Source organism: Mchenga conophoros, linkage group LG16 (assembly GCF_057382185.1).
Source record: "Mchenga conophoros isolate Kocher_MC1m ecotype Shallow Benthic linkage group LG16, M_conophoros_male_GT1.1, whole genome shotgun sequence".
Taxonomy (NCBI): Eukaryota; Metazoa; Chordata; class Actinopteri; order Cichliformes; family Cichlidae; genus Mchenga; species Mchenga conophoros.
The window spans coordinates 30,130,178-30,146,118 of NC_140541.1; the positions used below are offsets into that span (position 1 = coordinate 30,130,178).

Consider the following 15,941-nt stretch of genomic DNA (forward strand, 5'->3'; position numbering starts at 1 on the left):
GCAAGGCAAATTACAGCTTTTCCTCGGCGTTAGAGGAAGTGTCTTGATATGTAAACAATACCCCCTCTTCAGCTGAGTACCCTCTCCCTCTCTCTTTCTCTCTTCCCCTCAGTCGCCCCCCTCACCCCTTCCCCCTTTCCCTCCTTCTTTGTTCCGTGGGAATTTCAGATGGGCCAGGTTCTCCCTAAGACTACAACTCTGTTGAATAAAGAGGATTTACAGTACCTTTATCGCTTAAGCATCTCAAACCTGTTTCGCCAAAGCTAACACTTAAAGAATGTGCACAGCACTCATGCAAAGAGCATAGACACAGTTTAAACTATCTGAGGTTAACTAGATCTTCTCCAAAACTTCTTTTTCACTTCTAATAAAGACAGGAAGATAGTCATGATTCCAAAATTAACAGTTTAAATCATGTATGCATTCAAAAAGCAGTGCGTATTTTCTGCTGTGCACCTGGAAAGAAAGTGCCTCAGTCTGCACAACAATATCACACACACTTGCCTTTCAGCAAGACAGCTTGTACCCAAGAACAAAGAAGCTACCAAAGATGAGTTAATACTAGAACATAAAAATGATGTGGGATATCAACGACTGATAACTGTCCAGTTATGGAAACTTGTCTTTTACAGAACATAATACAAAGGAAAAGATGACTGAGGCAATTTAATTTTATAATTACACAGCTTGCCCAGCAGTGCAGTTCCAACTCCTCTGTTTAATCGTGTCAGTACTGTGTGCAGCACATGTTGCAGAGCTGAGCAGCCAGTATATGTGCTGTTGTTCTGCAGGAATATTAAATTCTTTCTTATAATTCCTGCAAAAACCCCAGAACATATACTAAATACTTACCACTATGACCACTTCCAAACACTACCTTATATACCATTTTTACATTTTACATAATGTTTTCCATTCATGTTTACACTTCTTTATACTTTCTTAAATGTCTTTGTTTTTCTCTTTTGCTAACAGTTAAGCATCACATACCAAGCCCAATTCTTTGACTGTATGAATTTTCTGATTTTGACAATAAAAGTCTGGATGTCTGGATCATGGAAACAAAAAGTGCTACTTTGTAATTCTGCAGTGTTGCTAAAGTTTAGACCGGTTTAGAGTGGATGTGCTATATTTACTGAATGACCTCTTCAAAAAAAGCCCTCTCTCTCTTGTTTGTTTGATTTCAAAGAGTAATGAATTTCTAAAGTTAAAGCAGGAGGAAAGAATAAAATTATCCAGTGTAAACAAATGGTCTTGGCAAATATCTGAGTCTGTGTTTGTGAGGCAGCACTGGACTCGTGACTGGTTTTCAGTTGAAGCATTGCAGTTTCTTTGTGAAATAGTTTATACAAATCTTCAGGCCCGTGCAAAGTGCGATGAAAGCGGTCAAACAGACAGACGGGATATTTTTCAGATCTGTGTCTGCCCTGAACATGTCTGTATTTGTTGCTGTCAGGGGATGACCCCAGTATCCTTTGAAGCCCAAACCAGGAATTCTCAGGCTTAGCTGACACCATCAGGGGAAATCACCTGGCAAGCAAAACACAACAAGCTTACATACTATACTAACACAAATGCCTAACACACACAGCCTTCAGCTAAATAAACGCTCATTTGCAGACTATTGATTAGATGTAGGGGGGAAAAAAGTGGGAAACTTCACTGTACAAGTGTAATTATAGCTTTGCATAAGAAAACATTATCTTTACTTGGCAGAGGTAAGTCTGGGAATATGCTTGGTATTTTCTAAGAATGTAAAACCTGAATTTGAACACCATTCATGTGTTGTACATGTACCAAAGCATCCCAAGCAGCTTATAGGGCTGGACGGTATAGAAAGAAATTCTATCTTAATATTTTTAGGATGATTTACATGATGCATTTATCTCTGTACTTTCTACTAAAGCAACAAGTGAGAAGTCACAGCAGTGATTAATTTCACTCGGTTGAGGATCGAGTTTCTTTCAGTATGTTACGTGTAATAAAAAGCAGAAACACAAACTAAAGCCATGGACTGCTTGGACAGAGACTCTAGACATATATCACAGTTTTTACCTGATGTCAGACAGGAAGTGAAGCCATTATATTTACACTTCATTGCACTTTATGTAACAAGACATGTTAGCTTTTATGATAACAGCTGGCTATATATGAGAGGAGATATCTCGGTGGACACACTGAGAAGCATATTTGCTTTCTTGCCCTGTGCAGGATACACAGATTGAGCTCATGGCTCAAGTCGAGACTTGTTTAGCTTAGCTTAGCTTGAAGATACTGGGGAACTGTTCACTTTACTTTCTCCAACTAGCACCTCTGCCATTACACTCCACCAGACTCCACTGACAAAAGTGGCAATTCTGCCTCACAGAACATGAATGATGGTTAGTTTTGTGTCTTAAGTGTTTCAGTTCAGACCCAAATGGACCCAGTAAACACCAATGCTCACAAAGTAGAAAAGCTACTTTTTTTTTTGTCAGCAAAGTCTAAAGGCTTTACAAAGAGGGCGTTATTTCCCCCAAATGAACAAATTTCATTGACAAATCTAAATTTTAACATTAAGGTATTATGAGCCGCGTGTTATTCAGTGATGTATTAGCACTGTGTCCCCCTCCACGCTCTTCACATAAAATGCAAAACATTAAATGAAACCACCAGCACGACTTTACTGACAAAACACTGAAAGGAGAAACATTATGAAGGATAATTTCTAACCACTTTTGAAAATATATGAGTGTATTTTAAAATATCTATGTACTGCTTAGTCCTTGCTGCTTGTGTTGCCTTGGGAAGATACTTTTCTACTTTTTCCATCAATTTTAAGTTCATGTGCAACTTAATAGTGGTCATTTCTTTAGGTTCTCTGAGTTTGCCAAATGAGATTTAATATCTTGTGAGTCTCAGGTTGCATTCCTAATCTGCACAGCTGCCTCGCTGGTGTGTAGTGTATTCAGAAACCCAATAAACAATACAATGGCAGCTTAGCTAAGATCTGTTTGCTATACATATGAACACTAAGGCAATTCAAGCGTAAAGTGATAGGTTAACAGACCAAAAGCAGGGACATGTGTCGTGTTAGGATGAGTCAAAATGAGGAGAATTTACGATTCAGATCTCAGACATCCTGTTTCTAGAAACAGGGTGGATGCTTTTAGCCAGGAATACCACTCAATCATGTGTTGCTACCCAGCTGTTAGAACAACTGACTTTATTCCTGCATTTTTCTTGCAGCTGGATGATGAATGACATTACAAATTAGTTTTCCATATGGCAGCATTTTGTTTGCTTTTTTTCTTTTCGAAGGGCCATGACAACCATCCAGGGGCCTCATGACAGGCTTAGCTGTGATTACAGAGCAGTGCAACTAATAGAAACAAAGTCCTGAAGAATTTTCTCACAAAGAATAAGAGGATGTAGCAAATGGATACTTATGGCTGGTAGAATATATTTCCAAATTATAGCGTTTTTTGTTTTTTTTGTTGTTGTTGTTGTTGTGTTTTTTTTAAATCCTGGAGTAAAGAAGGCGACATAAAGAACTGTACAGGAAAACCAGTCCCCAACTGGAATTTATCTTCTATTCTATATATGAAAAAATTGTATGAGATTCAGCTTATTGCCTTTTTTGTTTCATATGACAAGACAACTCAAATGTTATGATAGCAGGTGGCTATATATGATTCCATTTGATATATGGTGATATATCAGTGGAGTGATCTTACAGAAGTAGGTGGGCAATTGGGAAACTTTTGCTTTTTTCCCCTGTGTGGGATGAAAAGATGGAGCTCATGGCTCAAGTTGAGACTTGTTTTGCTTAACTTAGCTTAGCTTAGCTTAAAAACAGAAGGTAGTGAGGAACTGGGGATAGATTTTTAAGTGTATCCTAGCTTGGATGGAAAAATATGGAAAAAGATTTACTCCTCGACTGGTTGGTGAATGCTGGACATTTCTTGCTGTTACTAGATGAAACTGTTTGCAAAGAGGAATACAGCACTGCACCAGTCCCCTGTAGTTTGTACGTAAGATGCCGACTGGATGAAAACTCTCAACAACTATTTGCCAAACAACAAGCTGTGAGGAGAGTGGCTCAAACCAAAAATGGAGATCCTTTGGCTTGAGAGAAAAAGTTGTGCCTTTTGAGACATGTTGGTTTCAGCTGTAAGGCACAACTTCCACTTGAAAGCTAATGGGCTGGTTTCATGACTTGGGCATTACTTGTATCCTTTGGATGTAATGTAATTACAAGATACTCTGTTTTTTATGTAATTAGAAAAATATGAAAGTCATTAAATTTATAACACTGTGTTAAATCTATGCTGTGGCCTCACAGACACCTCCCCAAAAATGTGCATGTGTACCTCAACAGCTGTCTGTTTGGTAGTAATATACAGTGTAAAGACAATCCCCATCCACTTCTCACTAGAGTTGAAAACTTCATCAATTAAAAACTAATTCTGCCAATAATTCTCTTGAGTGTTTAAGGTTTAGTGCACAAGTTTTTCCTGCTGGTAAAGTAATAGAAGCTTACAAAGCGTTAACAGTTAAAAGCACTATGGTAAAAATAAAATAAAATAAAATGGGACTACTACTTCCAGGCCCAGAAGTAAGAAATTGTTTATATGGTATATAGCTTTAGAAACTTGTCTTTATTCTGAACTTTGAATCCCACACACAGTGAATATTCATCAGTGAAAATAAATATTTTATGAAAATTGTATCCACTCTTGACTCAGATATCTACTTATTTTGCTGGTTCCCCAAACGAGGCCACTGGGGGCGGCCGGACTCATGGCTGGACGCTCCGTCTGGAGGAAGATTTCTCCCTCCTGGGGATGTGACTACGAAAAATATTGTAAAAGTTTATTTTTTCATAAATGTTTATGGAATTCCTCCGCCTCCGCTGCAAACCCAGCTGCTGCTGACAGGGCAGGATGGTCTGAGATTGTTTCCATCCATGACCGTTTTATTTAAAAGTTTGAACCAAAGGCTGGCAGGTGATGTGTATGAACAAATGTGACTGTTCCCCAGAGCTGTGGGTGATTAGGCTAATTGCTAAACGCTACCAGAGGCAAGAGACTGAGGTGTTGAAACCTTATAGCTGTAATTAAAAGAACCAGTGTGTCCCCCAGGAGGAATTTCACTGATGGCAAAAATCAATTTCCTCCTCTTGCTTTCAGCTACAACACAATTACACCAGGCATTAATTTTAAAGACACCTTTTGTCCAGCGGCTTACTGTGGCTGGCACATACCTTATCTGTTGGGCGGCCGGAGTCGAGGGGGTCTTGTGTGAAACATTTGAGAACATTATCCCCAGAGAGCTGTTATGTGGATGCAGACGTTCTGAGGTCCTATATTCTCTTAACCACAGACATGCTTGTCTCATCATGGGTCAGTGGGCTTTCTTCCCCCTTAATCCTTTTCCTCCAGCAGTGTTTCTACGAGGGCGGACCACAGCTGTGCCTGCAGTCAAGGGGGAGGTTAGGGGATAAGAACCGGAAGAGCCTGACCACAAACTGTCCGCCCCGAGAACAACTCAGCCATATGAACTGGGCCTGTTTATATAAGCACCTCCCGCCTGTGTTTACAGCTAGCACACATTTTTGTTTTACCACGTCTAAACTCCTCGGACGTTTATTTGGCTTCACTTGAACTGTGAGTGTTAGGGCTACATTAGCGGATGAAAGTAGCCGAGGCTGGCAGACTGGGAACTCTAGTCTGAAGGATACTGAGGATTACGCTGGGGCGGAGAGGTCGAAAAGCGCAGTCGCTGACTTTCAACAAGTTCTTTGATAACATGGAGCATCTTCCCATGGCAAAAAAAAAAAAAAAAGCAGTTGCTTGAGCCGACACCTTAGAGAAGAGTTATAGGCACCTTCTTGGGCAGATTTCCATGAGTCCACAAACAAAACAGGCAGGAAGTGTCTGAGAGGTGGGGGCATGGATTACACTCTGCATGCTGGGAAAGGGCTTTCTGCTTAAGAGAGGATGAAGCACAAAAAGAAAAAGGGAAGTGCAAGGAAGGGACTTGAAGGATAGGGAGAGAAAGCTGGTTGACGGGGTGTTGGCTAATCCCCTAAAGCATCCATATATTGCCTCCACCTCCTCTCTCTCTACTTGTAAACTGCGAGGAATGTAGCATGTTGTCTTTGGTTCTTGTGCGTGTAGACACCTCTGGTACAGAGAGATTTATATCCACAGACATTGCCCAAAGCATACCACATTGCTTTTTTAATTCTGGAGGCTTTGAAGCAGAGGCGGAGCTCCAAAGAAACAACCAGTATCAGAATTGTCCTCTCATTTGAGCCTGATTTATGTTTCCTAACCACATTAGAGAGCTGCCAAAGGCTGTTAGCCCTCCATTGAGTTGGCATACAATAGATTCAGAAAATACAGTGTTAACATTGGGCTGTTTAATATTTTTCTCTCCGGCTGTCTTCTAAGCAATCTGTAAAATAAACATTTGTCTTGTGATATTCTTTTTCAAAAGTAGAAAGAAATGTCTCTGTGGTGCTTGGAGCTCGTTAGGAATTCCTCTGAACTCCTTGGTTGGACTCAAGTTGGGGTTTCTTTGCTATAAACATAAAAAAGAATACTGGGAATGTATTCATAATTCAGTTTTACATAAAATACCCAAATGTTTGATTATATACCATAAATTAGACTGGAAACCCTTGTAGCCAATTGATCCCAGTCTCTGGAGGACAGCCACACCATTGCTTCTTATTGCCTCCTCTTGTACTTATTTTGTAGGCCAGCCACTTTGTGATGAGAACTGCCTACAATAACTAATGATAAAGGCTTCAGCAAAAGCTCAGGGATCAGAAATGAGTGTTTTTGGCTACAGCACAGCAATCAGCAAGGCCAAAAAACAAAACAAGATGTCCTCCTTCTGCTTTCACTTAGCATATCTAATCTTTGAATTCTGTCTTAGCCAGCCAGAGGCCTAAAGTGAAACACTAGATAAGACAGAGAGGCAGACATAGACATCAGGATTACTTAACTGTTCATAAGAGCCACATGAATTAACTTAAGCGCCCAGAAAGCCAGTCAACCGTTCAAGTATTGTAAGAATGCTAGCTGGTGGGAAGATGTGAATATGAGATGCGATCAAAGAAGCTACTGAAAAAAGTTGCTAAAAATCAAAAGATAAACCAAATTTAAATTTGGCTGATCACCAGCTCAAGATCATCTTCACACCGACCTCTGGACCCTTTTCAGTGTGGCTGCTATGTTTAGATCACTTCACAGAAGTCATTTTATGACCTCTGCAAATTTTTTTTTTTAGAAACAACATAGTGTAAAGCTCTGCTAACAGTCTCAACTTAGGGGATGAATTCATGGCTCAAAATGTTGCAATCCACTTGTCACACATTGCTTTGAAGCTTACACCTAGGAGCTTCTGGCCATTCCAACATCTTCATTGCCTAGGTAACGCTCTAATGTGTTTACCATGAGATCATATCATATTATCAATGACTTGAACTGGAAATTGGCAAAATAGATTTTGACTTGCTTCTTTCTGAAGATGCTGTTCATGTCCATGTCCATGTGTAAAAAGACAAATTCAATGTTTCCAGCTTGAGCTTGCGCAGACTTAAGACAGGTTCTTAACCTAATATTTCTTTAATACACACTTTCTAATGTGCCTTGAAAGATTCTAAGTGATGTTAAATTCAGTTTAAATGCTTTATGTCATTTCACGTAAAGCACACAGTGCTAGTGTTTTTGACCTCTCCAGACAATCAGATCACTTGTTTTGATGTTGAACTGACATCAGTCTGTTTACTTGAAAAATGTACATTTTTTAAATTTCATCTATTTCCATTGCACTTTTGGTAAAGTAGCATCAGAAGTCTTGAATTTAACTTGTTTCTGCCTGTAGTCACTTGGTTGAAACACATACTGGAGCTATCAGGTATGAAATCTAAACAGGTATAAGCCGATCCTGCAGACAACAAAGCTATAAATCTGGAAATAAAAGCTGTAAATTGAAAGTCTTTCCGGGACAGAAACAATATCGGCATCTCTTGAAGTCATCCTTGGAGGACAGCAGTGAGTTCCTGATAGTGTGCTGCTATAGACCCTGACAGGAAAATAAACACTGGGACTTGGTCAATAGGCCTTCCTGTAAGCTTGTTGCTTGCAAGTCTTCTCAAGTATCAGGGAAGGCATTATTGATATGTTACAAAATGTTACTGTAAATGACAACTGATAAGAGTCGATTCCCTCTCCTCAGTGGGGATATATACTGTTAAAAATGAAACCCGTGACATGTTTGGTGGCTTTCAGACCCAGGGGAGGTGGGTTTTTTTTTTTGTGTGTAGCCATGTAATTCAATCTACAGCACCTCTTTAAACAGGACACATAACATAAGGTTGAATTTTTACTGCCAACTTAACTTGCCTCCTTCAAAGAATAATTCAGGAAGAATTGTGAGGAACTGCATTTTTCTTTTTTTAGTTGAGTTCTTCAGGCATCACAAGATGAATTCTGTGATTCTTTCAACCAAGGTGGAGGGCCAAGGAGTTGAACTCCAAGGGGGGCACAGGGGTATAACATGAATGGAGTCATCCCTGCATAACTCTGGCCAGTGAGTGCCCCCACCCCCTCCTCCACCTCTGAACTGTTCGGTGGAACCACAACAGTGTAAGAGCCTCATTTAGGAGCACAGAAAGAAAAGCAGAAATCTCTTTCTCAGGAAGATTAGTGGCTGTCCCTTTGGAGTAGCCCTGTGGACGGGGAGGGATGGGGGGAGGTCTATTTTTCTCTGGGACATTTTTCTCTGCCAGGGAGGGCCGTGACCCACTCCAGAGCACCATCCAGAGAAAGGCCCCGTGCATAAGGCAGAGACCTCAGCAGAGACCCTCAGACTCAAGTTCTGAGACTTACCCAATGATAACCATAATTAACACCCAGTTCCTTATCGCAAATCCACCCTCCACTCCCAGAAAGACCAATTATACTACACACCATGTCTTCATCCATCTATGCTACGCTTTCGGTACCTTTACGTGTAAAACAGCTTATCTCATGGGTGGTAACCTCTATGGTACTACAGCTGTACCCTTGTGGAGACCAGAAACCAGTCTTGAACCTTTGGTGACAATTTTGGACTTTAATGTCAAGATCTTAGATCTTGACATTAAAGATCTTTGTATCTTCTAGTTTCTGAAACTGTGTTCAGCATAGGGCTAAAAAGCAAGAGATTCACCTGCTGACAGGTACCTGATTCAGAATAAAATTTTCTTAGTCCAATAAAATGGACTCAAACTTAGTAATCAGATGATTCCAGCATTTTAAATCTAGAAGAAAAGTTGCAGATGCAATTTGTTTTCTGCTTATTGTAATATATGATCCATTTTTAGCCTTCAGAAAGTTACTCATAGTTACCCTAATAAAAGGCTCCAAGGAGTTACATTCAAATACCCGTAGGAACAGAAACAGACGTTTTTTGGATTTCTGTTTCAGAGATATTTCGAGTTAGAGTAGTAAGACTTATTTCTGATCTATTTTCATGAGGAAAGACTGGAAGAAGTGATTTAATGCTTTTGCAGTAAGGGCTCTCGAAAGTGAGTCTCTCGAAAGTGAGTCATTTTTCTTCTATTGGCACTCTCCTTAGATACATCAGTGCTACGAATAACTATCTGTGGACATTACGTTTTATATGCTGAGGATCATCGATCTTTGCAAAGGCTTCACAAGCCTCTGGCAAATTCTAAGAAAGATGAAGACAACACTGTGGTTAGGCAGAAATAATCAGCATTACCCAGCTTGTCTGCTCCACTGGCCTCGTACAGTCAACACAAAAATGAGCGATGATGGAAAAATTCTCTCTGGCAAACTTTTTCTGAATATAACGGGAGTCGTAAAAGAACTCTGGCAGGTCTGTGTTTGAAACCGTCACTCTTCGTCAGTCGAGGTCAGAGGAGAGTAGCACATCTGAGCGCATGTACACTTTGGTGCAAAGTGGGGAGGGGGTTGTATCAATCACAGGTTTCCCTTTGAAATTGTGAGATGTTTTACAGTCCTGGAAGTGGGCACCTAATCTGAACACATGTTATTCTGACATGCTGAAGCACTCGTAAATCCCTGGGCCTGGGAATCAGGTTGCGGGAGGCGAGCCTGTGGAAGCACGCCCTGCACCGAGACAGATGCAGGCTGTCACACAGAATGTGGGTGCCCATTTAAAACCATTAACAAGACCCTGAGAAACAAGTCTGATTCTTATCAGATGGACTCAATCTGATCTGGGCGTTTGTGCCAGCATTCCCCTTTCCCTTTATCCTCATCCTACTTCTTCTTTCCCCTTGGATCCTAACACACTCTATTAGAAACCAGACACAAACTTCCATTATGTTTCCACACTCAGAGACACAGACAAGTTCAACAAGGCAATGCAAGTCTCCATGAAACACAAGCAAAGTGATGAGATTCGTGACCAGCTGACAGAAGGGATTATGGAGAACAAGATGTTCACGGGTTGTTTCTCCTTGAGTTACACTATTCCATTGTGGAGTTATATTTTCAAAAATAACCTCACTGCATATGGACTATACAGGGGACCATTTGGTGTCACCGTTAAAGCTCAGAGTAGTCATCCTTTTTCAACTTGCAGGGATACTGTTTTTTTTTTTTTTTTATTAGTCCTTTATCCAGGTAAAATATCTCATTGAGATTAAAAATCTCATTTTCAAGAGAGACCTGGCATCATGGCAACAAAAGTCAAAATACGCATACCACATAAGTATATAACATTTAAAACAAATACAATATCCCATACCAACATGTGTAAAATATACAATAACAGATCAAATTAAAAGTACATTAAAACAATCACACTGAGTAAAAGAGTTATTCTCTCGTTCCTTTAAGTCAGACTTAAACTCTCCCAAGGTAACCAATTCTGATAATTGGTTTTAAAGTGAAACAAGGCTCCTAAACAGTCTGAAGGCTGATAAACCTGCGACTTATCACAACAAGAAACCTATAGCTCTTTTAAAATTGAACTATTATCCTTGTGCATCCAATAGCGTCACAGGCAGTGAGTGAAGCTACTCACTCTAAAACACACCATGTGCTATCATGGTATTGTGGAAGACTGGCAGCATTTTATGTCCTGTAATGAGACCACATCGGTAATTTTTCTTTAAAAAGCATTTCCATTTTGGTCTTCCTAAGAGGAAGAAATTCTTTAAGAAGAGTGGATCTGAACCTAAACCTAAACCTTACACCCACTTGGTCAACGGAAATCCATCTGGGGTTAGGGTTAGGAGTAGGACGCGGGTACTTTTAAATGTAGTTTGAGTACTTAAAAATTCCATTTCAAATACGACTAAGCAGAACAAACAAGGCCCTAAAAGTTTACCAGTACAAAACTACTTGATGTATTCACAATCGTCCTATATTTTTTGTTTGAATCTGCATACTAATATAAGAAACGAAAAGGAGGCATAATCCAAATTGAAAGCAAAAGCCTTAAAACTATCTAATGACATACTAATGTCCTACTTTAAAGGTTCCCCTGTGTGACAAAGTGAGCTTTGTGATGCCAGGGCATCAGGCACTTCATTAAACAGTAAAACAACTTGAATTCGCTGCAGTGGCCTCTCACTTGATGCCAGAGCATCTTTCTGAGGGGGTTCAGTGTCCACCAGCCGGCGTTAGTAATTTATAACACTTGTACCTCAGAGGCCCCAACAAGGTCCTCCAACCTCGTTATGATGAGTTTTCATCACACACTCACTAATGAAAACATGAGCTCTCATCTTTTAATTATGAGACGAAGTCTTGGACACCCAGCACCCTCACTGTTACCTCACAAGCACAAATAACCCCTGATGGTTGCAGCCTGCTGCTTTTCAATGGGGCAAGGTTATGAAAATTCAACCCCCACAGCCTCCGTGACACACAATGGTCACAACTGTGTAAACGACTGAATAATTCATGTTATGGCAAGTGCAATATTTTCTTATCGCTGGTTTGAAAAACTTTTGGACCCTTTGTGGAGGTGCCAGAGAGGACGCACTGAAACGCCCTAGTTTCTCACCACGCATCCCTAAACAATTAATGCTCATGGCTCCTCTCGTGGCAGGCCACCAAGCCCATCATTAAGCAGAAATAGCGCTAACGCCACAATGTCATACGACATCTTGTTAGCATTTCAAAGGTGCTTCCCTCCTCCCTCCTCTTTATCCACGGCCTCTGATACACCATGTCGTCCACTGCTGTGCCAGCCTTTTTTAGTAATTCATGAAATTTACACTCGGGAGGTGAGAACAAGGTCTTTCGACCTCATTATAACATTTTTTCATCACTCATTCTCTGACATCTCTGAAACACGCAGCCCCCATCTTTGAGCATTTTCATGTGCCACCCAACTACTTAGTGAGCAGCAGTTCACTGCAGTGCAGAGTGCAGAAACCTAAAGACAAAGGTCCAGATTCTGGTGTTTGAAGGCGCCAAAGAGAAGCTGATTTTTTGTTTTTTTAACAAATTACTTTGACAAGTATTATGTCAAAGCTCTAATCTGTCATCTCTTCTGCTGTACTTCCACCTTACAATGAGGAAAGAGCAAACGGATACGGATGTACCTCTGGTCAGAGTGGTGGGCGAGGGTTTCTTCGGGAGTTCTGAGAAGCTGCTTCCATCCAGACCAGAACTCTTACACTCCTTCTTGTCAGTTGCTGTTGGAGCTGAAGTTTCCATGCTGCTCTTCAATTTCTGTCACAAGCTGCAGAGGCAAGACACACATAAGAACATAAGGTCAAAAAACTGATCAAGGAAAACATCATGTGGTGAAGGAAGTACTGTGCTGAACTCAAAGTCCTGCAGAAGCAAAAACAGCGTAATAATAATAATAATAATAATAATAATAATACAGAAAAGTCAGACAGTTGTATTAATGTATTGTAGTAATGTATTAGTGTTCTGTCATTCTGGGAAATCAACTCAAAACATTTTTTTTCTTGCATTGAAAAATATTTAAACATTGTCCTTTTCTTCTAACGAGCGAAAAAGATACTCATCATTCTCACATCTAGCACACCAGTTCTCAAACTTTTTCTTGCATGCCCCTCTTCAGAAACTCAGACTAATTCCCACTTTACAGTCCACATTTATCTTCAATTATTAACATGAATAGTAACAAAAAAATAAAAGCAAAGAACAAAAAACTGACCCCTTACAGTGGGTCAAATACCCCAACAGAGGGTCCCACCCCACAGTTTGAGAACCACTAGACTAACAAAAACAGAGCTAAGTTTAACAGAGCACAAATGTTTCCATTCACAAGCCAAACAAATTTCAACAATCTTTAAGCTACAAAATAGAATTTAAGTTGGAAAAAGACCCAACATTAAAATCTGGAGATTGTAGAATTGCACAGTTGGGCTTTCAGGAAGCCAAACATTAAATAAGTAAATTACTCTCAGCAATTACTGCTGACATAACAGACGGCACAGGAAGCAAGAGAGGTGAATTTTTTTTCATACTGAACTAACAAAAACTGTCTTGCTATAGTGTGTTTGTAGCATATCTCCATAGGTGTGCCAGTGTAACCGAAAAGCCTTGAACACACACACACACACCCTCAGGTTTCTCAGTTTGATGTAATGAGTTCATGGAGCCCCTTCTGTTCCAATTGTAAATGTGAGTGGCCCTCAGCGCTGAGGTTTTAGCCTCACGCACTGTGTCAATACCTCCTCATGTCTGTGTGAAAGGCTCGATGACTTGGCAACCTGCCACTTGTTTGACTTGGTGGGATCTACAAGATCATCCTCTGCTGAGAGCAAATAAGACCCAGTCTCTCCATCCACCTCCCCCACCAGCCCCCCACCACCGGGCTGGCCTAGAAGGGAAAAGTCATTCTGGCTAGCTTGTGGTCGTTGCTCTTCCACATGCTTTCAGACACTGGTGAGAAAACGTTTGTCACAATGCTGGAAAGACAAGAGAATGAACAACTGCATGTAATCACAGGGGGGTGCTGGGTCTGCAGGTTTCTGTCCTCTCCTCACACCTGTTTGCAGCTAGCTGATTAAAACAACCTCAGATCTTATAAACCAAATGTGTTTATGACCTAATATGTGCCCAAAGAACACAAACAACATCCAGAGGATATTAATTGTTGCTTATATACGAGAAACAAATGTGATTTTTGGCTGCAAATAAACCACAAAATAATTAAGTTATACAGCACCTATCCACAACAACACCCGGCTCACTTTGTGTTAGGGAGGGTCACCTGATCCATCCCAAACTATAAGCTTTTTTAGAAAGCTTATATCTTAAAGTTTGAAGTCTAATCTTAAAAGCAGAGAGGGTGTCTGTCTCCTGAATCCAAACTGGGAGCTGGTTCAACAGAAGAGAGGCCTGATAGCTGAAGTCTCTAACTCCCATTCTACTTTTAGAATCTCAAGGAACCACAACTAAGCCAGTGCTCTGTTGGGATTATATGATACTGTGAGGTCTTCAAGATAAGATGGGGCCTAATCAAGAGGAGAAGTATTTTAAAATTCAATTCTGGATTTTAAATTGCGCCAAAAAAGAGACGTTAATATAGAAGAACACGGATCTCTCTTTCTAGTCCCAGTTAGTTGTCTCATTGTGTATTTTGGATCGACTGAAGGCTTTTCAGGGAGCTTTCAGAGCAGCCTGATGATAATAAATTACATTAGTGGAGCCTATGTTGTAACATATTAAAACACGGGATGGTGTGACACCAGGTAAATACACAATTAGGAATGTGGAGAATGATACTGTCATTCAAATGGAAACCTAATAGCTCAGTGATCTGGTTCCTACCAGGCAAACGTGTGAAGCGTTGTTTTCGGTTTCATGTGGATTTCCAACATGTCATGCTTTATTGTGAGGTGTGCGTACTAGCAGCCATGTCTGTTACCCTTCGGAGGTGCCAGTCGCCTGTCAGTGAGCCAATGTAAGCCGATTAGAGGTGGGCGACTAACAGGTTTAGGCTACATCTGTTTCTTTTTTTCTGCTGCCAAAAATGTCGCTGAGCTCGCCAGCGAGCCATCTCGTCTCTGAGAAGTCCGTCACTCTGACATCACCTTAGTGATAGAATCTAATTTGCTCTTTCATGGGCCTTTATCGTATTTAGAGTTGGCCAAAAAGCCGACTAGTTTTTGGTGGTGATCCCTGTTGGCTCGGATAAGATGTGCCCATGAACAGACCAGAGCTCGGAGCAACCGTGTTCGCCTTTCAAGCAGCCTGACTGAGAATCCTCCCCTTAACATTGCCGCCTGATGAACATCTGGCATCGCATTAATGGCCGTTTCCATGCTTTTACAGCAAGCCAACTATTTGGTTTCCAGTTGCCTCTGAACCTCGAGCCAATACTTAGATTAAGAGGGGTTTGGGGGTGCAAACACCTTTAAAGGTCGTTTAGCAAGAAACAAATAAATAAAAAAACAGGTGCAAAAACTGTCAATAACTGGAAAATTTGAGCACATTTTTGAAAAAGTGGCCCCAACTTCACCCTCACTCATCCTTCCTTAATACCTTGGAGCTGTTACATTACACCCTCCACCCCCCTTAACCAATCTCTCCCTACAGGCAAGACCCTGTTGCCCCCAATGACAGGGGAGCCCAGTTCTGACGGGCTGGTACAGGTGTCAGGAACTAAGCGGACAGATGGCAGGGGCCAAAGGCGAACAAACAACAAGGGTGCACTTCTTTACTCATCTTCTGGTTGGCTGGGCAGCCTGTCGCAGGACGAGCAGCGTCCCCCCCCCCCCCCCCCCCCCATCCACCCTCTGGTGTCATGTGACCACAGGCTCAGAGACTTCAGAGGGCAGAGCAGGCATCTGATTGAGTCTTCTTTTTTTATGTTACACCTGAGCAGAACCCAGGCTTTTAAATTTATCTGGTCTCTTACAGGACGGTCACTGGAGGCGATGCTCTACAGACGGCCTCAAAATTCTGATGATCGAA

General features: G+C 41.0%; 1 protein-coding gene across 1 annotated transcript in view; it reads right to left on the reverse strand.

Annotated features, from left to right (window-relative positions):
* Positions 1–15,941, reverse strand: part of gli2a (GLI family zinc finger 2a) — an 82,582-nt gene that overhangs the window by 52,486 nt on the left and 14,155 nt on the right. The window contains exon 2 of the mRNA XM_085249168.1: positions 12,587–12,726. Coding sequence (XP_085105294.1) covers positions 12,587–12,701 — 115 coding nt within the window. The 5' untranslated portion in view covers positions 12,702–12,726. The remainder of the gene's footprint in view (positions 1–12,586; positions 12,727–15,941) is intronic.